Below are 25,367 nucleotides of genomic sequence, written 5' to 3' on the forward strand. Positions count from 1 at the left end.
ACTACTGGACCTAATTCCCCTCAACTGCTGTGTCCATGCTAGAAGTAGAGAAATACATCAGACCTCTATGATTTATATACCAATCCTGACACTGAAGCCACATAGAAATCCAAAGGAATTTGCAAGTGGTGAATGGCTCATGAGATTTACATCAGGAAGGTAGAAGCAAATACAAGAGGTTAAATGGTAACATTTGGTAAAATACATTCCAATTACATTTTTCTGATTGAAAAACCTTGATTCAAGGAAAGGGAGGTCTTTCCCAAAAAGATGATTTTTAACCAAAAAACCCTATAAAAGTTTCAAAACAAGGTATTCAGATAAGGCAGACTTAAGCCATTTTTGTCACAATAAGTAGCATCACTTGTGATTAAATAATGTCTTTTAAGGACAAATTACAAGATTTCAGCTTCTTATTCAGATGCAAATTAAACTTTAACTTGGAAAATTTTGAAAATCTCATTTCTTGGCTAGCTCTAAAAATGATTTTGGATTCAATTTATGCTGCTTCAGTGAAATTGCTGGTGTCCTATGGGAGAAATTGGTGGGACCTAATTAGTATCAGCCTTGTGCTTTGCTGGTCTCTAAGGTCATTAAGTTCTTCTGCTTCAAACCAGTTCATGGAATCCCCGAGGATGAATTTTTCCACTGAGGATATAACAATGCCTGAGTGAGTGGGACAAAGAGGGTGATGAAGATGGGCAAATTTCTTTGGCTCTTTCATAAAACAGCTGAGAAAGAATATATTTCTTTGGCCCAATAACTTATTTCCAAGTGCCTGCAGTGTCACCTACCTGGAAAACTATCACAAATGCCAATCTTGCTGCTAGGACAGCCCAGAAATCCTTTGAAATGTCATATTTGTTTTCAGACCAGGGGGGTTCTCTATAATCTTTGTACCTGCAAAACAAGACTCAGTAAGTCAGGGATGCAATTCAGAAAGGTTAGCACCGTGAGGTGTTATTAACAAACAGTCAAACAATAAATGGAACCGTCTAAAAGAATGTTCACTGTATTAACCTCTCAGAAACAAGACACAGCTGAAACTCTCCCACAGCCTTCATGCTAGCCTCAAAATTAAAGGTTAATACATCTTAATACTGTCAGATTACTATAAATAATATAAATTTTGCATAAGACAGAGTAAACTACACAGCTCAGGTGATTTATTTTAAGATAGGTAAAAAGGCAACATATATTTTTCAAACTAATTTTAAAGACAAAAATACTGATCTCACATTGATAGGACTGATTAGCAGAAGGTTGAAGCTAAATTTTTCCATGTGGAGAGAAGGGAATTTTTCCTTAGCTATGGCTTATGGAAAATCTATGTGTTGATAAACAGGACCAAGAAAAATACATTCAATTCAAACCCAGAGCATCCTGTCAATATTTTGAAAGAATTAGTGTTCTGCATTTTCAAACGATTTTCAAATCCTTGCAATACAGAGGGGATTAGAAGAAGACAGAGGCTGGGAGTGGAAAGCAAATAAATCTGGCATTTTGCTTTTGGACCACGATGCCAACACTTCCATTCTGTGCTGAAACATATTTGCCAACCTTGCTTAACCTCTGCCCAGAGAGCACTAGGAGGAATCCAGGAGAAAGTAAAAGCAAGCAAAGCTACTACAAACGCAGTTTAGGTTAGTTTTGCTTTCATCTCTGAGTGAATTTTCTGTTAGAGGTCATTTCACCATATTTACTTGCACTCTTCAAATGCATAAAGAATATAATGTAAAAAATATATATTTCAAAGGCAAAGAAATTTTTACTTGGTCAATTTGTGTGATTTTTTTTTTTTTTAGTATGTGTGTATGAAAATCATCTTTGCATCTCCCCCGGAACATCTCTTCCTTCCTTGCTCTTTTCTCCCTTTTCCTCCCTCCTTTGACCCCCTTTCATCTTTGGTCGTCCAAGTAATTTCACTGTCAGATTTGCATTTGGCCCCCAGTTCTAAGAATTCGTAAACTGAAATAGGTAACCATAATTTTCCTTTAAACATGAAAATGATAGATAGAAATTGTCAAAGATACTAAATTTCTACTGTGTGATGACACTTTCAGTAAGTCCTAAGTTCCAGTACTGCTTTCATCAGAAACTGGACCAAAAAAAAGGTCATGGTCATTTTATCATGACATGACATCAGAGTGACATCATTTTCTACCCTTAAAGCATCACTGTACTATTTATCATTATTTGTCATCTTTCCTGGAAAAGGGAATCCATAATAATAATAAAAAATCTGAGCATGGACAAGCACTGAATTTAACAAACACTAATCTCCATTTCCCAAAATAAGCAGTAAATCATATTCAGGTCTGTGATTACTTAATATGTAAGCAAGATGTTCAAGGCAATGGATCCATCTGATAGAAAAGGCTAGCAAGGTGCTAAAAAAGGTATTGAAAATACAAGGAACCTGCCCCAGGAGTGTAAGAATTTGCCACACTCTTAGCCAGCTGTGAAAACACTTCACATTAGCGATCATTCAAGAGAGTACCTGCATATCTGAACCTCGTAGCCAAGATCCAGGGGGTCGTTGGGAGCTGTTCCTGCTTGGAAATCGCTGACATTAAAAGAGGATAGTGTATGGTTGACGAAGCCATGCATGGTGCCATTCTCACTGTACATGTACAGGTACACGAGGCGTGGAATGAAGTCGGATGTGAATGAGATCACAAATGCCTGAGCCACAAGAGTAAAGAGTGAGCGCACTACCCAGGCAGAGCTTCACTTCATCACACCCTCAACCATGACTCGCCCAAACAATTCATGCAACTCAGGGAGCCTGAGGGCCCTGAAAGTGGAGCATTCACTGCACCAGCGAGGGATTGTTCACTGCCCACTCTCCCAAGGTGTAGCATATTCCCACGCCAGCTGAGATGTCTGCATGGGTGACAACCTGAGCCCCCCAAAAATGGAGCAGCTGTACCCCCCAGCAACAGGGGAGAGCTACCACAGCTCTGCTTCCCTGTGTCTCCATCACAGCTTCTCCCTGGTGCCTTGCACAAGGTCCAATTGATTGATTTCCAGCTGCTTTTCCGTCCTGCAAACAACCCATGGTGATTTGACTCTTCAAAGTCTCATTGCATTGCAAAAGGACATTAACTGCATGTGGCTCTTAACTTCATCAGGATAAAAGGATGAGGAAACTGAGCCCAGTTTTATTTTTATGGTCACAAAAGTTGCATTTCATCCAGTTATTTAAAATTTTCTGAAAAGATCGTGGAGGAAAGGCGTAACAGCCAATTGGGCTGAGTTCCTCATGACTTTAGCCTTCCTCATTTATCATCATTATGAAACATTGCCACTGGCATAAATCTCATGTACATGTGGAACAAACACAGTACAAAATGTTTTACTTATTTTATAGTAAAAAGAAGCAATATGTTGATCAAAGAGTGAGCAATAACACTGGATATTGACGAGGAGAGACTACACAGAACAAAAGAGAAAAACAGAGAAATTATTTCCAAAGGAAAAGAGGAGAAATGGGAAAGACAAACTAAGGCAGCATACCAAAAGAATGGTTTTGCCATAGCACAGCAGAACCCTGGAAACTCCAAGGGAGTCTGGCCATGTGGCCATAAGCCCTACAGAGCCCCTGCTTTGCTGCACTGCAAAGATGTTGAATTTCAGCTGGTCTTTGTTTTCATCTTTCACCAGCTGGGGTGCAAGGAGGATGATCATTGTGGATGTCTATTCATATGGGATAGTGCAGAAGTACATGCATTAATATATTAAGGCCTGCTGAATTTTTGTGAAATGTTGAAATAAACTTTATTTTTTTCAAGATTTTCCAAGCTCTCTGAGTGGGGGAAATGCAGCTCTAGGGCAGATTTTCAATGGAGGGATTCTGCACTCTGAGGAGCTGAACTCACGCAAAATACCACTGAAATTAAAAAATACGTCTCATCCTACTGACAGTGTTTCAAAAGAGTAAAAGTAATCAGCTGTGGTCATATTTGTTTGAAGGATAGAAGTGTTTTATGAAAACATTCTGGAAAAAAACAGCAGTGACTACTTATTATTTTATATTCTTGCTACTGCTATCACAGCTGGAAAATAAACACAGCAACTCATCCTCAAATATTTCCAAAAATTTCTCAGTCAGATGCTTTCACTTGATTTAAGGGATTTAATGCTGAAATAAAACTAATGGAGCAGAATGGAAAAGCCAGCGTATTGAATTCAAATTTAATTCATGCTGATTTACTTACGTTTATGATTACAGCAAGCTTTCCAATACCTCTGAGGATATTATACCAAATTCCTAAGGAAGGAGACAAACATGTAAATGCTGTTCTAGTCCTTAAAATTAGATAAATTACATCTTCAGTTAACAGAGTTAGGAGCATGTATAATTGCGCTGAGCTATTTATATTTTAAACAGAAAGAGAACAAATTACGAAAAATTAATTTAACGGCTTGTAAGCAAAAGGGGCCCAACTTTTGGTGTTTTGGCACCTATTTTTTTTAGGGTTTAATGAATGTAGAGTTTAGTAACAGATAAACTTCTCTGCTCTTGCTGCTTGGCTTTGTAACAAGGACAATTATTTTATTTCTACTTTTATTTTTATGAGCTTTTAAGTCATTTGGGAGAAGCAGCTCCTTCATTACAAGCACCCATAGGTGTGAGTTCCCCAGTAAGGGCAGGACTGACTCTTGTCCTCACACAGCCACAGAGCCCAGGTTCCAGCCCCATCTACTGCAGTTTTCACCATTCTGACGTTCCTGCTGAGTAGGGACAAAGGGATACATTTATCCACAGACTTTTGAGTCTCCTCTCATTCCTAAGGGTATTTCTGAGGCTGGTGTAGAGTTATTAAATGTGGAAATTTTTGCTCCTGCACGAAAAGTGCATTGCCAGGAAGGGCTGTTGAAGTCAGAACTGTGTGAGTGTTTTGCTATTGCATTGATCATTTTGATTTAAAAAGTGATAATATTTACTTAATGAAATATTCATCTGAATTTAAAGCTTTGGTCTTCCTATTTTAAAGGTAAAGCCTCAATAAACTATGACAATTCACAGGTAAGCCACAGCTGACTGCTTTGACTTTTCCTATAAATATCTCCCTGTTATTGAAACTAGCTCAGCATAATAATATCCTGCCATCAATCCAGGAATAAACAAACAGGGATAAAATAACAATATCCACTTACCTATATCCTTTGCTCTCACTGCTACCGGTCTCCTCAGCTCAGTAACAAATTTTTTGGCATCCAGACGGATTTCAATGATGTTGTTCAATAAAGCAAACAAAGGTGCCAGAGGGAAGGACGCAACAAACAATGTTACAAACCCAAACTGGATAACTGGAAAGAAAAAGAAAACGTTTCTGTGCCTGTTGTCAGTATTTCCCAAATGCACCCACCACCACATCAGTGCCAGCCCCTAAATTCTGACAAGGTGACGAGTTCTGGGAGACTCAATCCCATTTTCTGTGTCAGGCACAGTTTGAATGATGGCTGCTCCATTTGGCCATGGGAGGGCCAGTTGTCACCTTGTAAAAGGCAAGGCAATAGTAACCAGAAGGATGGGGAAGCTTCTAAAACAATTTTTCTGTGGGCAAAGCTGGAACAGGGGTGAAGGAGTGGGACTATGGCAGTGACCGTGTTGGCTCTACCTAAACTTGCCATGTTCCATCTGGCAGGTTTTTGGCCTTCACCAATCCCACTGGAAGGTTTGGAAAGGACATGGCTGATTCCTGCCTCTGCCAGGAATAACTTGCTTCCTATAACATGGGATCATATTTGCTTTTTGCATGGATATCACGCTCATCCTGGTACTGCCCATCTTTCTCCTGTTACTTCCAAATGCTGATCTCGGTAACTGCATCTTTTCTTATTTTTAGGAACTGGCAGCATGGCCTTGCAGTTTGTACCACTGAACTCCCATCTGCTTCAAGTACTCTGAACATAAAGGTCACCAGATATTCTAATTTGTCTCATTCAGCATAAGATACTACTTGAAAAACAAATTCTGTATCTGTCAAGTACAACCAGGTCTACAGACTTGCTTCCTCTCAGAAGATTTAGTTCAGCTGTCAGATAAAAGACTCTGGTGTGGAAATTATCAAATCTGAACTAACTTCTAACTAACTAATTTCTAGTGTAGGGTTCAACTGATGGTAAAATATGCCTCACAATCTTGAGTAGATGCCACTTAATCATTTGCATTTGAAACTTGACAGTGATGTGTTACATGGTTAGAAAGAAAATATCTAAAATATCATCCTAAAGTAGGGCCTTACAAACAGCAGAGAGCACAATTCAGCCCTCCAGCAGCCAGGGTTGGCTGAAACATGCTCCACTCCAAGACTGCACATGTTAATAATTCAGTTATCTCTTATCCACTGTCTGCTGAATGTACAGTTTGAAAAGCTCAGCTGTCCATCCCAATAAGTCACAATAATTACGGTTTAAAATGCCTTCTTTCCACCTCACTCACTCATTTCCATGTACTCAGGGGTGAGTCCAGCAAAGGGCTCCAGGTTATAGTCCACTTCATAGCGCTGCTTTTTCTTCATGTGCTCTTCATGGTCTAGAGAACGCCGACGCTTCAATTTCAAGTATCGTATAAACTTCTTCATTTTTCTGAGGGAAATGGGTACAATTTGCTGAGCACTCCATTCTGCTCACTCAGTGCTCATTTCTCAGTTATTTTACTTACCAGGCACAATTATTAAAAAAAAGAAAGCACAGAAGTTGCTACTTACGGGATGCCAATCTCAAACAAATTGTTCTGGATCAGCTGCTTGCCCAACATGATAATACTGAGCTGGATACACAACTCCATTAGGCAACCTCCTGGGGCACACTGGGGTGGACAGAGGAGAGGTCAGTCAGAACACTCTCCTCCACCCCATCCATCCAACACAATCCCAGACAGGACAGAAATTCAATTACCTCTTCCATTCGGAAGGAATGGAAAATGTAGACGTAATCACCTGGACGTCCAACAAATCTAGGGCACAATGGTTAGAGTTAAAAACATCAGACGGATTTTATACTTTCAATATTATATTTCTAAAGTAATTTATGTCATACTCCATGCCTCTGAGTGGGACCACCTAATGTTTAGTCCTGAAAAGACCTCCAATAAGCTGAAACCCTGAACAGTCCCTTCATCACTCACCGGCCTTTGAAGAAAGCCACGTAGAAAATGGGGGTGTAGGCATTGACAAATTTCAGCAGGAAAGCCTTGAAAATCAGCCGCTCCTCAAAGTTCTTGTCAGTCTTTGGTACCTCTGGAACCAATGGGACATGGATGAGAAACATTAAGGAGTTATCCTACTTGGAAACATTTCAAGTTCTTATAAATGTGGGTTTTAGAGAACATCAGCCACCTTTTAAACAAAGGGATTTATACATACATACATATATATATATATATATACACACACATATATGTAAAAGCAGTATGGCTACAGTGAGGTCAGAGGTAAATCTGGTGAGGATCCCAGCAGTCAGACACATTACAACAGCAATTCCAATTTCATTCCACACCTGCCTGACCTTCATGACAATCATCTGTAGATGTGCAAAAATTCAAGATTGAAAATATTTCTGGACCTTTCATTACTGACAATTTTTTGGAAATAATAAAAAAAAATAAAAATTCCAGAGTGAACTTTTAGCCACAAATTTGACTGCCCTTGGCTTTGCTCATTAGCCCCAGTGATCTGGGTGCTCTGATTTAACCCCCTTGCAGTGAGCTGAGGGCTCCAACGCACCAATCTGCGTGAGCCACCGGGCGATGCAGCCGTACACCTCGTCCAGGATGATGATGACCACCAGGTTGATGATGACGGCGGTGGCGGTGACGGTGACACGGACGCTCGAGCGCCCTGAGGGTGTGGAGCTGATGGCCAGGGCAGCGGCTGTGGAGATCCTGTAAATGATCACTCCAAACACAATGGCGAACGTCAGCCCAACCTGCGAGGAAGAAACGCCCAAAACTTTACCAAAGATTTACTTTTAAATACTTTGCTTGGGATTTAGAAATAACCTTAAAAATGGGACCTCTGGGCCACACCCCAATACTGAATTAAGGCTTTGATGAACTGTGGGAAAGGAGCTTCTTTTGTTACTTGAAAATCACATGAAAAAGAATGACACCATGATGCCACAATCACAGGCAAAATGTGTTTTTTTAAAAGGGACCTAAATGTAAACTCCATGCTTAGCACTATTAAAAAATACTACATATTAATAATAAATAAGTTCTAAAATACTATATATTACTAATGGATATAAATAATAATTGTAATTAATAGAAATCCTAATATTAGAAGTATTAGTGGGCTTGCTTTCAGCCCTGATACCAGCAGCATATATACATGGTATTTTCTCTGTGATAAACAAAAAAACCCAAATTTGAAATAAATAGGAGTATTTCAGCTTCACTCTACACGCCAGCCTTCAAATCCCTTACTCAGGCTCACCATGCTCTCATAATCACAAACTGAAATTAAATCTGAGTAAATCAACACACTTCCTGGCACAGTAAAATCTCTCTCTCAATTTTTCATTGCATAAATAGAGGAATGATTTTAAAAAATGATTCTCAAAATATACTGATTTTTCAGCCAAGCATATGAGATTTACTGCATTTCTGTTCTCTAAAAATACAAATATTAAGAAAGCCCCATTTTAAACCAAAATCTCTACCCCTAAAAACCAAACTAACTGACTTAGTCTGGGGAATTTTACCTATGGAAAGGGTTTAAGCTTTTTTTTTTAATATATCTGTCAATCTGTTCCATGACTTGAATTTTTATTATTTCTGTCAACATTTGTTTTAAATGCTGATGCTTTATCAGCAAATGGAAGAAGGCTGTTCTCATCATTATTTTACCTTTTCCTTGAATTAAGTGCTCTGTTTGCAATTCTCCTGTTAGATGGTATAGCTCCAAATTGGACTGATTTATTAAAAATCGTTGCAATTATGATTGCAACTGGCAATGTCATTGCTTTCCTGAAGTTTGATTATAAAAATGATGTTGGTCTGTACTACCTCACCACTTTCTGAGAGGGCCCTCTGTACTTTTTAAGCCTCATCCCATCAGTGGTGTGGGAATTTCCATTTCTCTGCCCTCATTTTCCCCTAGCCTATTTTAGTATTCTTTTTTCTTTATTGGAAAGAGACAGAAAAGTAGAAATTTACGCTCTTGAAAAGATTTTAGATCATAAACCAATAAAATGCTTGAATTTTTTCACTGGGAAAAAGCCATTTTGAACCACATCCACCTGATAGAGTTTCTATCACTTCTCTTCCATACAATGACTCAGTAACAAAAATTTCAGTTTTTGACAGGTGAACCTTACCATGAAGATGATGCCAACAAAATTGGTTAAATAGGCTGGAAAACGGTCCTTCCACGTCAGTTTCTCTTTATCTGTCTAAAATTATTTTGGGGGGAAAAAAAAGGTACATTTAATAAAGAAAGAGAATGGTTCTGCACATGTGATGAAAACAGAGAGGGGGAAGAAAAAGCTGTCAAAAGCACAACCAGTTGGAAGATGCAGACACAGTGTTTGCAGTCACAATTCCACACAAGCAAATTGTTTACTTCATATCCAGGTTCAGACTGGTCAAGTGCCTGTGCTGGGAGTATAAATAAATCAGATTTTTCTGTGTACTTTTTGAAGGAAACATGCAAATAGGCTGTCATAAGCCATGAAGTAAGGTCTCTCTTGCTGTTAAATATTTTCTTTTGCTTTCCCTAGAAAAATCCCCCTCCTTCCTCTCCCCTTCTACAGTCAATATTTGCAGCTTTGCTGTTGCACAACTGGCTCCACTGAAATACAGATTTAAGTATTAAATTAATTCATGCTATAGAGTAGCTCCAAGGTGAACGTTCAGTTGACTTAGTTTTGGTGTGTGGTAAGACTTGAAATTCCTTTGATCTGAGTGATTTTTAGTTTTACCTGGCTATTCCCATGGTATTCAATGGACTACACTAATAGGAATTATAGAAGGGGGGCTGGAATGAGGTGATCTTTCAGGTCCCTTCCAACCCAAACCATTTTGTTATTTCCTACGTAACAACTCTGTATATTCTCCAAATTCCCTAAATCCAGTCAATCAGCCACTACCTGAATTTTGGCTACAAAATATTAATTTAGGAGAACATTGCTCCTCTGGAGTCCTTCACAGACTTGGATGCCTGGAATTGTTTCAAAACACCAGAAAATCAACAGCAAAAGGAACATTGCAGAAGATGATGCGCACATCGTAATGCACATAAAAATATTGCTCAGATTCTATTTTTATGACAAGCACGTTGTCTCAGGGAAGTGCAAGCAGCTCTTTCAACACATGGCCCATGCTCCCCTGCAAAACATAACATCCAGGATGGGAAATCTAAGATTAGCCATGCAGTGCCATTCCCAACTCATACACCAGTGTCCCAAAAAGTGCTGAAGGAATGAGGGAAGGAAGGGGAAGAAACCCAGAACTAAATGTGAATATTAAACAGAAGTTCAACAGCCAAAACCAAATTGATTTGTCTCTTCCATAATTACTCATAATTTGAGTTTCTTCATAAGTTTGAATAAAAAGAACCAATTTCACCCCAGCCATGACTGTCTTAACTCTTTGTCTCCATTTGTTTGCTGTCTCCTCTGGAAAATATCGGTGCTTCTGATGGCAGTCAAAGGAAACAGAAAAGGGTTGGGCAATATGGCATTACAAAGCACTGCTCCAATAATTCCAGTTAATTAATTCCAATAATTAATTCCGTATTCTCTACTGACACAGCACTTTAGCACAAGTGAAGGCTCTGTAAGTTTGCTTAAGGCTTTGTGTTTCAGCTTTAAATTAATAAAATACAACAGCAACAGAAATAAAATGCTTGCCTCAAATCCCAGGGAACATCAGACAATCCTGCAAAGGGTACTCCCTTTTTGATACAGGATTGTGCTCTGCTTTCACTTTTATGAAGTATAAAGGATGTCCAAATTTTTTTTCCTTTAATTTTTTAATTTGACTTCTCTTGAAAAAGCTATGAGCAATTTTGGTTTAGCTTTAGATATTTTTTCTTTAACAAGGTTTCCAAGTATTACAACTGTCAAATTTGAACTTTAACACACAAGATCCCAATGAAAGATAACTACCGAGTCTTTGAGAAAAAAACCTCTTTTTCTCACGTTTCCCAAATTAGTAACATCCAAATTGAACACAGCCCAAAAACTTATAAATAGTCTGGTTAAAAAAAAATAAAAAAAATCCTTTCTTAATTGCTCATCTTTCATTCTCCAATATTAGAGGGTCACCATTCATTAATTGTCTGATTAGTCTTCCACATCTAAGACCCTAATTCTGATTATACTCAAAATTACAGCAAGTTACACGTTTTTAGCAGAATAGAGTGAAGTCTGTAACCAAAATCCATCCAGCCTATCATAGTGCAGCAACCCAAATTGTTTCTCTTCTGAAAGGGATTTAAAAAGGGATTTGATTTGCTTATGGCCCTGAATCACTTATACACAGCATTCTTTAGATTAATGGGAACACACCAGCAGCAGCTCTGTAGCATCTTTTAAGAGGGGCCCAGCTGTGCTCAAGTATAAATTTACTCTAATTCTCATCTATATGTGCTGCCCCTAAAGAGTGTAAATGTTACTGTGGTTGTATTTTCACAGGGTTGTCATAAAATCCCAATTTAGGGAACAGTTCCACGTTGTGGTGCCACTGGCAACAGACACAAGAGAGAAAATTCTGCCAAATTTTATGCTGGAGCTTTTACTTCTCTCATTAAAACCACAGCACACAAATGGCTCACTTCCTCCAGTGAAGGGGAAATAACCTCAGGTAGGATGGGGTCATAAGTGTGCAGGGGAGAAAAGGAGCTTTTCCAAAGCTTTCTGCTGCTGACAGGAAAGGAATTCCAGCTCCAGTGACAGGGCAGGGAAGCTGCTTGTAGGGATTGTACCATCCCTTGGCAAGAGGCAGATGCTCCTGGGGTGACTGGCAGCACCTTTCTCACAGTGATGTAAAGAGCGAGTTCAGAGCACAAGTGAGCACTGCCGTGTTCAGGATAAAAGGGGAAGCTGTGTTATTTTAAAAGAAAGTTATTGCCAAAGCTGGAACTCGGTGTGGAAATCAGAGTTAGTACTGTTCATTAATATTTTTATTTGCAGACAAAGTCCAGCAAGACAGAGAACTTCTGAGAGGCTTTAGGTACTTTTACTGCACAGAACAAGATAGTTTGTTACAGTTTTCTGAAACTTGATTTATTACAGTTTTCTCAAACATGATTTATTAGCACTAGAGGAGCACCTCTTTGATGAGGCTAAATTAGTTTCCCTGAGCCACACTCCTGAATCTAATTAGGAGAGGCATTTCTAGATTTAATCAGGTCTTGTGCCTGGCAGACCCTGAGCATCTCATGTGTGGATGAAGACACCCAGAATTTAAATACAGTGAGCACTATTTTTTACCTATTTCTTAGTCTTGGGTCACTGCCTGCTGTAACAACCTTCTTTTTCATAAGTGAAATAAATTAATATTTTTACCATACCTCTTTATGTTTGTGTTCTTTTCTCAGTGATTTTTCTAAAACTTTCGCTTCGTATTCTGCTCTTGGATGATCCTGTGAAAGAAGTCATATTTAATAAAAAAGCAACATTACTACAGATGAAGTCTCTGCAGGTTGATTTCCTGGTAACTTCTGAGTTTTCTAATTGAATGCCAATTCACTTGGTATGTCATTCATGTCAACTGATAGTTGACTACAATTAAAAAAACATTAAATCGTGTGTCTACAGGAGCAACTACAGAATGATTTGGACAGCAATGTGGAGTGTTGTGTAGATAAAATTTAAGAAATGTGACATGGAGCACAACCTGCAGACAGCATGGCTCATGATGCTTGGATTTTCGTTACCCCTATTTTTGATAAAAGTTAAATGTCATTAACTAATTTCAGTGATCCTCAGCTCATGAGGGGACTAATTTTCTGCTGTAAGTATGCAAAGTACTTGGCTTTAGGATCCCATAAAATTGTCAGTTGGGGTGTTCCCCTAATTCTGTCCTGGACAGCATCCACAGATTCTCCATCTGCATTGCAGGAGAAGGTGCAGGAAACACTTGGAAGTAAGAGACAGCCAAAAGATTGAGAAAGATTCATGGATTCAGAATTCCCGATAATTACACATTCACAAGAGTCAGAATTCAAAATTATGCATTGGATGGGAAACAGAACGGACTTGAAAAAAGTCTGAACAAGTGGAGAGGGGAAGGGTGTAAAGACAAAGCAATCAGTGGGAGTTCCAAAGAAAATCTGATGCTTGAAAAAGGAGAAATGGAGATCAAAAGATGGCATTCATCGGTAGATATGGAATAAAAAAGGTAGGAGCGATTTAAAAAAAAAAAAAAGTTTTCCAAACCTTGACTGCCTCCTTCAGGAAACCAGAAAAAAACCACGAAAAAGAAGAAAAAACAAAAAAACAAATAAACAAAAATTTGATTACTGAACTGTTGCAGGTCATATTGTATTTATATATTAAGTTACATAAAACAAACATAGGTACAGTGGATGGTTAGACACTACCAGAGAAAACCCAGTCTACTCATATTCTATATTAATTAACATTACTGCAAGTATTGTGTGAACCAGGCATCCCTAGAAACACCAGAAAATGAGAAACTTTGTGCTTTACCATTTCACTGAAATTTCATTTTCATTCATTTCATTGAACACTTGAAACCCTGTCAGTTCAACATGATTCTATCTTAAGTTTCCCCCAAATCAGCAACAGGAGGATCTTAAATTCTGTGCTAAACCCATGACTGTATTATTCATCACTGACCACCAAAAACATGGAATAAAATATACGGAATTGACAGCTGCTGGTTTGGCTGTGCAGAGCTCTGAACTCAGACATGAAGCAGACATTGGAAAGATACACTTAATCCTCTCCACTTTCATGGATACTAACAAGTTACCAAAAATAAAGGAGCATATAGTGTCCAGGAAATAAATCCCTATATTCTCCCCCAGTAAATAGGTATGGACCAGCACAGAGGCTGCTGGAACAGGGCACCTAAATATATTATGGAAGACATAAACATATTAAGAAGAGATAATTCCAACAGAAAGGCTCTGGGGGCAAGGGAAGAAATGGCTATGCCAGGCTCAGCGAGCTGCAGGGTGTCAAACCCAGGGAGGGCTGGTGAGGTTTGTGTTTCACGTGAGCGTTATTTGTTGTGTATCTATTTAGGACATCTAGAGACATGACAAGGGAGGTCATACTTCTTTTAATAACAACAGCACTGTAAGGCTGGCAGCTGGGACTGTGCTCTGCTCTGGGAAGGTGCCTCCTTTATTTTCTGTAAAGCGGCAAAATTGAAACCAAAAAGGTGGGAAACAGTTTCTAAGCTGACTGAAGACTTTCTCTCCTTTCCTTCTAAAAATGAATTGATTTTGAACATCTTTTTTCATACAGATTTTGCCCGTTTTTCCTTTATGCTCTTTAGCAGATTTAGTATAAACCTGGCCAGGGATATTATTTTTTTTAGGCACTGCAAAAAACTCCACTACCTTCACACCGTGTCCCTCCCTATGCCTCAAGCCCACATATCTGGCAATGCTTTCTGAGGTATTTTCCAAGTCAGGGCTTGATCCTGCATTGTTAAAGTTAATAGGAATTTTTCAGTGCTTTTTTTACAGCGCTGTAACTTTATCAGCTTCAATGCACTCATTTCTGATTTACAGCAGTGTGTGATGAATGAGGTCCTTGGCTCTTGGCACCCTGACTTCAGCCCAGCAGAAGGTCTGAGCTGTATATTCCATGCCTACACTGCTAGGTGTGACCCCACTACACACTTCCAAAAAAAAAAAGAAGAAAAAAAATCACATTTTGTGGCTATACAATTATGTTCCCATGGCAACAGGACTGGACTAGTCATGCCCTTGCTACAAAAACCTCAAATGGTTCATGTGTAGGGATTTTCCTTCCTCCTGTAGGATGGAACCCTCCCAGGAATATGAGGCAAAGTCTGTAAGGTCAGGGCAACAGCAGGGTGGAAGGCAAAGATTCAGAACTGAAGGGACAAACCTCCTCCTCTTCAAACCCAGTCAGGTCCCACCTGTAGTTGAGGCGCATCTGTTTTCTCTTCCAGTGCTCCATAAAGGTGGCAGCTGAAACAACAGTTTAACATATAACACAGATTACCACATAACTTCATTTCTGTTTTCTTTTATTCAGCAGTCAGGCCTGGCTGGGAATCACTAATGTGTCAGGAACCAAATGTTTTATCCAGGTGAGCTGAAGAAGGGCCTTTGTTACATCCGCAACTTCATGTAGGAAGATACTTGCAATTTTTGAGGGGTCTAAGAAAGCCAGGTGGCCAAACTTATTTAAATATTTATATGTGTGACTAATTATATTACTGGTCTTCAACTGCATATTGTTTCATCTGTGAGTGCAAAAAACCTGAATCTTATGTGTACAAAATAGGAATGATTTCACCTGTACTGATGGCAGAGTTATTCCCTCAAAGATATCAAGATAAAACATTTTCATATCACTATAATTACATCTACCCTGTGGTCACAATAGTGCGTTTGGCTCTAATCATCACACTCAAACCATCACTTTTGTGAAAGCTGCATGTGGGCAGGCGTGAAAGAGGAAGCCTTTAAGAGTTTTAATCATTAAAAACCCAGCCATTTTCTTTTTGACAGAGAAGGCTCAAAGAAAAAAGCCTTGTTAAAGCAATTCTTGAGTCCCCATGAATGATCCCAGTCTATATCAGTCTATCTGCCCCTGAGACCGAGCAAGTTCTCAGAGGACATATTTAGATGCTGGGAATACACCAGTGTTGTATAATAAATAAATGATTATGAAAGAGGCAAGTCTACCAAGAAACGGTGTTCCCAGGGGAGCTTCCCACAGTGAGTATTAACAGATGTGCTCAGAAACATTCATATCCAGAAAAAAACAGAGGCAAGGAGAGGGTAACAAAGTTGAACAGAGAGGAAAAGACACCCTCTTGACTGGAGCCAGGCTGGGGCCATGACATTCATTTGCTTTCCAAGTGAAACTCTCATGTGGAAAAGCTACAGCTGATCCCCTTCACAAGCCACAGGCTTCCTGTGAATCAGGGTGGCCAGAGCTGTGTCTTGAGAGGGTCCCTGTCTCAAGGGCCTGGAATTACCTCTCCTCTCCTCTCCTCTCCTCGCTGCCGGCAGTTCTCACGCTGGGTGAGGGCTGCAGCTTCCATTTACAGCCAGAGGTATAGAAAAGGAATGAGATGCTACTGGAAATCCTCCCGTGGCAATGATTTACAGCAGGGCAAAAGGAGAGGACAGTGTCTGGAATGCTGTGTTGTTTTGGGAGCCCTGGGGGAAGGTGCTGGGGAGCTGCATCTCTGCTCTGCCACGAGTACCTGCAATTTCCTATTTCAATCGTATGTGAATTTAACAACACAAATTCAAAACTGTGTGGAGAAAGTTCTTTGTTTTCCAGCTGAAAAAGACCTTTTTGAAACGTTTGGTTTATATGGTATTGTACCACAATAAAATTTTATGTTGACTCCAAAGAGCTTGAGGAGTTTGACATCCCACTGCAAAACCCTCTCAGATTTTGTGCAGGGCCCAGGACCTGGCTTCTGCCAATCTGCCTTACTTTGCACAAGACTGTAAAAAAATGGTTGAAGAGACCCATAGTTGCTTGCTGTGAAAAGGGAGGCAAACTTTTACTTTTTGGACAAGAGGATAACATGCCAAGATTAATGTGGGGCTCACAATAATGGTAAATGAGGGAGACCAAAGCTGACACTTGACTTTACTTGTGGTACTTGATAATAAGCCCTCAGTGCTGCATCTAAAACAATGTAATCCCAAGCACAGACCCTGGCCAAAAATTTAAATTAAATTATGTTGAATTATACTTAAATCAGTTCAGTGAATGGTAATGTACAAACAGTTCCCTCTGTTCTGGAAGAGATAAAAACTCAGATCATATTATTAGGATGAAATATAATGTAGAACAGGTTATGTTAATTCACAACAAGGTGTACAGGAAGGCTTGTGCTGCTCTCACTGCTGCTGGGAATATGGGGCCATCAAAGCTCCTCTCCCCCAGAGCTCCATTCCTGGAGCAAGGAGGTTCCCCATCCCTCCCCCTGCAGGGAGGGGAGAAGCCCTCCATAACCATTCCTGAAGACATCCTCACAAAGATTGCATGAAAAGGTTCTTATTTTGACCCAAGCACTAGAGACATGCCCAGAAAGGGCTCAAAGCATGAGGGCAGCATCAGGATCAGGAAAAATCCCCCTCCACCATTGTTCCCTCTTCCCATTCTCCTTGCATGATGTCTGCCTGCTGATAAACCTAATTGCATCTCGGAGCACATTCAGGAATCAATGTTGGTTTGTCCTGAAGACACTAAAGGCCATTACACTTCCCCCTGGAGCCCTCCCCTCAACCCCAGAGTATATTAATACATTTCTTCTGTAATGCTCTAAAGTGGAAGCTGGCTCTGCAAAGAGATTTTTTTTTTTTTTTTGGCAAGCTGTGCAATCCCATTAATGAAATTTTGACATACCACACAGCAGTTTTATGACAGATGCTTAACAATTTCATTTGCTATTCAGCTTGAGCAACTTTTTGAATTTTAGCCTCCAGTCCAGAATATAAATTTGTGTGTGACAGTTTCATGGGAAAGAACAAAAAAAAAAAAAAAAAGGAAGAAGGAAAAAAAAAGAAAGAAAAAGATGTTCTTTGTATCATTAACTGCCTGTGTATAAATATACAGCTTTATCTCCTCTGTTTCTTCCTGTTGTATTTTCAATAATTAAAAGCTTAACATTAAGGCATAGATCTTCTTACCCCAGAGAGCCATGAAGACTGAGAAGAAGACAGTTGCAGGGTTATCAAACAGATGACTCGCACGGGCAGTGGCACAAGCAGAGCTCATCTTCCAGTAACTGCACGTTTTGTCACACAAGGGACACATGGTGATGTTGTTTCTCTGGTCACACATCTCCATACTGCAACAAAACCACAAGAGAAGGGAAAAGCACGGTCAGGATGGCTCCAGCTTTGTGCTGTGGTGATCTTTTCTCCTCTGGACAGCAGCTGTTTCTGTGGCATCACTGGATGCAGTCCTACACCACTGCAGGGGCTGAAATCCTCATGTAAGGCTTGTCTCCCTCCCTCCTTCCTTCCCCAGCTCTATTTCCATTCCAGAGAATAAGAGGAAAAAATTAAGAAAGCCATAAGGCTCTATGCTTTTTACTCTAAGATCTTACAGAATAAAATAAATAAAAATAAAATAAAACACTCTTGTTTTGAAACTACAGTGATAGATAAGGTACAAGGGAAGTGCTGAACATCAAGAGACTGGAGTTGAACCAATTTATCTCCTCTGTGCTCCATCTGTGAAATAGCAACACTGACCCTCCTTTTGACTTTCTTCAACTGTTGGAAGCACTACAAAGCAATGTTAATGAACAACAAAAAAATTAAATCTATTTTTTTGGTACACATTATCTGCTTTGTTATTCAGGGCTGGTGCTTGTCATACAAACCATGTAATTTGCATCTCCGGCTGATGATGCATGCAGAGCGAATAATGCAAAATCAGAGGGCTTTAAAAATGTTTTAATACAAAACTTGCTGAAAGATTAAAAGTAGGAGGGCATCCAGATTTTGTTGATGCGATCACGGTAGCTTATTTGAGGGAGGTATATTCTTGATGCATCTCTCTGTCACATAATGCCCTCCTCAGCACTCTCTGCTGGGAAGCACCAAACCCCCTCATTAGCAGAATTTTGCTGGTTTGTTTTAACATAATGATCTGAGTTTGGGAAAAAACCCAACCACCTGAGAAACCGGCCAAGAATTATTTTTAGGACATCAATGCAAACTCCCCAAGTAATATTAACAATGAATGCTAATGAGGGAGAAATGGGTTGTTCTGTGCCTTTGGGAGAGCTCCATGGCTTACTGGAAGCTGAGACCAGAGGAGCCTGTGGAGGTAGATTAATTTTAAGCACAGCTTCCAAAAGATGAAGCTTGAGGATGGAGAGTTGTAGGAGCACACCATCCTGCTGCAACAGCCAGCTGGCACAGATGGGAACAGGGATTGGGGTGTTGGAATCTGGGTGGCACAGGACAAGACCCAGGAACAAGAAAGCCCAATTTCAGCTGTGCTTGGCCTAGATATTACTGACAAAACATTTCTAAGGCAAGGTAACTTTGAGCTTGAAGTGCCCTCCAACAATAGAATTTATTTATTCATCCATTTTACCTGGGTATATTCTCATCCACAGTTGCACAGCCATACAGGAAAACGATAATCCCTACAATTGAAGCTGGAATAAGCATTTGTGTATAAACTCCCAGCCAGGCAAAATATAGCCCGATCTTCTCTCCAAAGTATTTTCTGAAATACATTTAGAAAAAGAGAAAAAGAAATGAGAGAGAGAAATGTTCCCTATTTCTTAAAATATAACGTGGCTAAAATTATGAATCACATCTGGATTAGGCATGGAGAAAGTTTTGATGACCTGTGGGAATTTTTTTCTTCTCAGAGGACTCTCTTTCTCATGATGCTTGGAGTCCATCCAGAGATACAAGCACCCCAAAAACAAGTTTGTCCCACTGGTCATTTTTTCCCCCCACTGTTTCTGCTGTGCAAATTGGTATCTTTGGACCTTCTGTGAGTGAATCCTCTTAAAAAAGGCACTTAATTTTCTTCAGAGAGTCTCAGGTCTTATCATGACAAAACAAAATTAATTAGAAATATATCCCCACAAGCTTTCACACTATGTGGGATATATCAACACATTCTAAACTCACAGAAAACTCTTTTTCTCCCAGTGCATTTCCCATTCCCTGGAATCCCCCAGGGGTGGCACTGAGGGCAGCATCCCCCTGGGGGCACAGGGCATGAGCATCCCTGCTGAGCTCCATCTCTGTCCTGTGGAGACTCCACACCAAGGCTGAACTCTCACCTCACCAGGTCAATGGGCTGGTATTTATAAAACACTCCGTAGCTGGCCCACTCCTCACACAGGAGCTGGAAAACAGAAAGGCAAGAGAAAGGTGAGAGCTGAAGAACCAGTGGGTTCTCCTTTGGCTGCTGCAGGACCCACAGGCCCACAACAACCACGTTGGGGTTTCAGCCCAAATCATGCCAACACATGCAGCCTGCATTAAATACTAAAAGTAAACATGTGGTTTGGGGTGCTCCAACAGAGTGATGAATTCCAGCACGTTAAATGGTTCTTCAGCAGTTGGACTGATGGATACCTGCAGCAGATACAGGGACAGCAGTGCTGGTTTTGTGACCCACAGGCCCAGTCACCCTCTGGGGGAAGAGCCTTTTTTCTGACATCCAAGCTCCACCTCCCCTGACACAACTTCAGGCCATTTTGCCATAATTCAGCATCCAGCAAGACGTGCTGGGCTGAGGTGCCTCAAAGGCTGCATTTAAAATTTTTTTCAACTTTAAACCACAAGAAGCCAATGATTTCCAGTCTTCCTTTTTGTCAGGATGTGGGCCAAGGAAAATAATGATCCCCGTTACTGATTTGCGAAACTGAATGCCTCACAAAAATAGGTTCCTCTGAGACCTTCAACTTATCTTTTATTTTGTAAAATATTTAAATAGTGCTTCTCAAACCTGACTTTTTTCCTGGTTCAATTCAGCTAACAGAGTGAACAAGAAATGAAACTCAATGGGGAAAAAAAGACCAAAACCAGTATCAGTACAGGGAGGGTAACAGGATTAATCTTGTTCCTAGACCAAACAGGATGTTATTCCCTAAACTCCAGACTATTTTATCATGGGAAACTTGACAGATGTCAAACTCCTACATGACTCCAGTGAAATGTAGCAAACAAAAAGGGCAGACCAGAGCCTGGCCACTGCCCATGCCCATTCCTCCTCCTCACACTTGATCACAGACAAGTCCCACAGCAAACAATGTTCCTATAGCAATTTTGGAATTCTCCTGCCAAACCATTAACAGAGAATTTCCAAGCTGAAGTGCTGTACTTATAGAAATAGTTTGACTCATTAAAAAAAAAAAAAAAAAAACAAAAATGCAATTTCTCAGCTTTTACAGAAATATGACGTCAAAAATGTAAGTGGGCTGTGGGTTTTCCCTTCTGCAACCCAAAATCATTCATCATTATTCATTTCCTTACAACAGTAAGGGCAGGAACTGAAACTTAACAGCAGGCCTCTATTAAACAGCAGCATTCTTGCAAATTTTATTTTTATTCTGCTTTAGGTTTCTTTCAACCACATTTTCCAAAGTTTTAAGGCCAACTGCCTATGTCTGGGAAGCAATGATTTGGGACGCCTCAACATCCACATGCAGCACTAGCTAAGCACCTTCCTTTTATACATACATTTTAAAATTTAATCTTTAAAAATAAGTTTATGCTGGAAATTACATTCCTTCTCTGTAATCTTGGCTGGTCAGGCATATCAGGAAAACACTAAGCTAAGGAGATTTTGCATCAGTGCTGTGTTTTAGTTTTGTGCAACTCAAAACCAGATTTGTGCCTAAAGTACAAATGAATTATCTCATTTATCCTGACATTTATCAGCCTGATATTCAAAGCACAGCTTCAAAGATGTGATTAGAGGAGATTAGCACACTGGACCTAAATATTTACTTCATTTCTAGGCCTCAAATCTTTCATTTTCTTGTTAAATAAGGCACAGACCCGACCTAGTACTGGATAAGATTCAAGAAAGCTTCAAGAAACCAGAAGAGACATGCCAAAACACACCAAAAGATTATTTGATGGAACTGAAAGTCAAAAACCAAGGTAAACACTTCCAAACATGAAATTAACTTGTGAAATTAGTGAATTTGTGAGGTTTGAGATGTTAGTAATGAAGAAGATTATCTGGACACTTTCAGAAAACATGGACTTTCATTCTATTTTTAGTTGAGCTATGTGTTGCTTAATAATGAAAAGACAGATGTGTGGTATTTTTAACGCAAATCAATAGAGGGAGGGAAATAACATTCACTGCCTTTTGATGAACCATTTGCACCTGAAGGACCAGCACACTGTCAATTTTGGGAACCTGTTTTTATATATAAAGCCTGAAGGTCTTTAAATCTGCCTTTCCTGTGACCTGAATGTTCAGAGTATTTCTTCAGAGAAAAAAAAAAAAAAATCATGAAACAAACAAGGAAGGCAAAGTTTCAGGTCTGAAAGCCCAGCATATACATCACCCAAATTTAGTAGCTCCTCCTGAGAGAATTGGTTCTCACCTCTCCACTTCAGTTTTTGTCTGATGCACAGACAAAAGCCACCCTTCTTTGAGGGAGGATGCAGTCACTGAGCTTTGAATTTAAGAAATCAGCATTTCCATAAAGGGTGGAAAATTTGGTTTTTCACTCCTACTTGCTTACTATAAAGTACTATTTCCTACTTCCTTAAGAAAAGTACTTCCTTGGGATAATTCCTACTTGTTTAACCACAGTGAACAAATGTCTTTCACTATACAGACAATAAAACCACAGTTTAAAGCATTAACTTCAGCAAAAGGTGATGCAATGCCTCGGTGTACATCCACGGGGAAGCTTCTGGCTGCAAAGCACACATTAAAGCATTGTTGAGGACATCTTATTCCTGATAAATATTCAGTATTTATTTTCCAATCACTTTTATGCATATGTTTTCAACTGCCTCTGCCTCCCACTCCTGCAGTTCTGATCCTCATGGCACAGAATGAAGTAGGATTCATGCTTAATACAGATACCAGAATATGACTGAGCATACTCTCATCAGAGCCAGCCTGAAATTACATAATCTGAATTTTAGGAGGAGTTATATGTCAATATTCTTACCAATGTGGCATTAAATGTATCATTACTGAGTTGTACTCAGTACTTCATACATATCCACACTACATTCCACATTTGGCCAAATTTAAATGCTAGAAAGCACTTTTTTTCTTAAACTGCTTGGCATTTAGTGCCTTTTTGCAGCATTTTCTGTGGGATCTTGGCAAAAACATCCAGATTCCAACAGGTGACTCTTCAGCTTGGGATTCTTGTGAATACATTCAACCGCCCTGAGCATCAACTTACTTTTCTGTCGTTGGGCTCCACGTTTTCACCTTCATAGTCACCCTTTAAAGAGAGAGAAAATCTGCGTCATCCAGCGGGTTGTGCCAAGAACTGCTCGGCATCCTGCATACCCACATCTCCCACTCACTTAATGCATCAAAACCAGAAAAAGCAATCTGTAAAATAATGCAGTATTTTAGGAACTCATTTGTCACGGCACACTTTGTCTTCTGTCGTCGGGCACATTAGGAAAGAGCAAAAGTGTCTGTCATTGGGGGAAAGGAATGAATAAGTGATAAAGGTGGCCTAAAAATGTCAAGGGAAAGGATGCAGCATTGCCATGGTCTTTGGGGTTCAGCTCAGTCCACTGGAAAGAGGAGAAACCAGCTGAGTGAGCTGCTCCCTCTCCAGTCTCTCCAAATACTCAGGGCTGATTAGATTTGAGGCTTTAATTTGGAGCTATTTTTTGAGCAAACTAAAACAATAAATAACTTCTATACAAAACTATCTGCAGCTGTCTGAAAATGTAAGGCAAGAACAGGAAGATAAGTTTATTTAACCTTCTTTCTCAATTTCTACACAGCACTGCTGTAGTTTGAGAGCCCTGATATGTATGACAAACATCAGGCAGACAAAGAGGCTGCTCTTCTCTTGGGTGCTCCAAGATAAAGCTCTCACAGTCCCACGTAAAACCAGTGTGGGGAGCAGAAAACCAGGAAGACACACTTCACCCTCAAATCCCAGGATGGAAACCCAGCACTGGGATTGACAGCCCTTGGACAGTCACACTCACCTCAGGAGTGAGCAGCATGACTGCCAGTCCCTCTGACATCTGCCAAGCTTTTCTGCAGGCTAAGAGCATATGTTTGTCAGTTCTAGCTGCACCCTGAATCTCTAAATCAGAATGACACCTGCACCCAGCTGTGTGCACCTCTGACAGGATGGGGACTCCTGGCTTGGCTTGTGTGCCACCAGAATTGCTGAGTTCTCACTGACCTGCTTGATGAGCACCACAGCTGAACACACTCTTGACATCTCACTGAGCTGCTAAGAAGCAGATTTCTTCAGTCGGAAGGTCTGCAGTCACATCCAGCCCCATGGAATATGTGACATCAGATCCTTGCTTTTGGTTTTTCCTGGTTGGACAGACACATGGCTACTGACACCTCTGCAGGGATATGTGGCCAACGGAACTAGCTACTTGGTGTCCTGGGAATTAATGTGTTTCCTGGCACTGGTGCAAGGGATCTTGGGGGCAGAAAGTCAGGAAACAAACTCTTCTAATGTTAAGTTCAAATTTATGATCAGATGTAGAGCAGAGGTGGAGAATTCCTTAAAAGCAAGCAGAAGGATGGAAACAACCTGCAGCAGTTACTGCACTCATGACACAAATGAGAAGAAAGTCAGTCATGTTTGGGATCATGCCACCAACATGTCACACATGAGGGATTTCTTGGTGACAGACAGCAGACGCGTAAAATATATTGCAAGATCACTTACGTCATGCAGAGGATATGCAGCACTGTAAACTCCATTGGCAAGCAGGCTGGTGATCCCTTGAAAAATAAAGACATAATAGTTATTTATAATTTCAAGGTTAGACAGCCTCACTTCATCATCTTTCCTGGAGATTTCCCTCAAAATATCAGCCATTTTATCAGATAATGATTTTGCTGCCATCTCATTCCTTTCCATGTAGTTTCATTTTTAATCATATAGGTTATTATACATGACTCATTTTATAAAATGGAAAACTGCAGAGAGCAAGAGGAAGTCATATATATTTGAGAATCAAGAATCAGAAGCCAATGACTTGAAATTAGTCATTAAAATAAATTACATTTTCTGAAAAGTCAGTTTGATTTAAGGGCAAGCCTGAAGATTTGTAAGTGAAGCAGAAGGCTGGATCACAAGGAGAATATGTCTGGAATTGATGGCATAGGGGAACCCACATCCACACGCATCACCCACACAAAGTTTTGAATTCAGGTTTCAGACTGATCAGAGAAATTGTAGGGAAAGCCTTTGCAAAGACCTTGGCATAATACTTACCATATTTACCACATTTTCGTCTTTTATTTAAAAGGGCAGTTTCCTTCTTTCTTCCCTCTCCTTTCCCTGTTTACACAGCCATTTATTAGTGACATGTATGAGGCTGAAAGCAATTACTGCTTCATTTACTAAATGTCTGTGGCACAAGGGACTGGGAGGAGTCCTGCCTTTCCCAGGGGGGGTGTCACTCCTTAACCAGGGCCAGAGGGAGGAGTTGGTGTGGAAGTTTGGATAAGCACTGCACCATTCCCGAAGG

The 25,367-nt window shown here is 40.0% G+C and overlaps 1 protein-coding gene across 4 annotated transcripts in view; it reads right to left on the reverse strand.

The window, feature by feature from the left end:
- ANO1 (anoctamin 1) overlaps positions 1–25,367 on the reverse strand; it is a 70,905-nt gene that overhangs the window by 2,725 nt on the left and 42,813 nt on the right. Inside the window, exons 8-27 of one of the 4 annotated variants that reach the window (XM_015631886.1) lie at positions 25,112–25,177; positions 24,560–24,615; positions 23,081–23,122; positions 19,973–20,037; positions 19,267–19,401; positions 17,844–18,004; positions 15,067–15,149; positions 13,396–13,407; positions 12,528–12,599; positions 10,601–10,648; positions 9,331–9,405; positions 7,737–7,938; positions 7,139–7,250; positions 6,910–6,967; positions 6,720–6,820; positions 6,452–6,597; positions 5,164–5,316; positions 4,221–4,273; positions 2,501–2,685; positions 795–900 (exon numbers count right to left, since the gene is read on the reverse strand). In XM_015631886.1, coding sequence (XP_015487372.1) covers positions 795–900; positions 2,501–2,685; positions 4,221–4,273; positions 5,164–5,316; positions 6,452–6,597; positions 6,720–6,820; positions 6,910–6,967; positions 7,139–7,250; positions 7,737–7,938; positions 9,331–9,405; positions 10,601–10,648; positions 12,528–12,599; positions 13,396–13,407; positions 15,067–15,149; positions 17,844–18,004; positions 19,267–19,401; positions 19,973–20,037; positions 23,081–23,122; positions 24,560–24,615; positions 25,112–25,177 — 1,931 coding nt within the window. The remainder of the gene's footprint in view (positions 1–794; positions 901–2,500; positions 2,686–4,220; positions 4,274–5,163; positions 5,317–6,451; positions 6,598–6,719; positions 6,821–6,909; positions 6,968–7,138; positions 7,251–7,736; positions 7,939–9,330; positions 9,406–10,600; positions 10,649–12,527; positions 12,600–13,395; positions 13,408–15,066; positions 15,150–17,843; positions 18,005–19,266; positions 19,402–19,972; positions 20,038–23,080; positions 23,123–24,559; positions 24,616–25,111; positions 25,178–25,367) is intronic. The other 3 variants (XM_015631888.1, XM_015631887.1, XM_015631889.1) reach the window with 3 other exon arrangements.

The sequence above is a fragment of the Parus major genome, chromosome 5 (assembly GCF_001522545.3).
Source record: "Parus major isolate Abel chromosome 5, Parus_major1.1, whole genome shotgun sequence".
In the NCBI taxonomy this organism is placed as follows: domain Eukaryota; kingdom Metazoa; phylum Chordata; class Aves; order Passeriformes; family Paridae; genus Parus; species Parus major.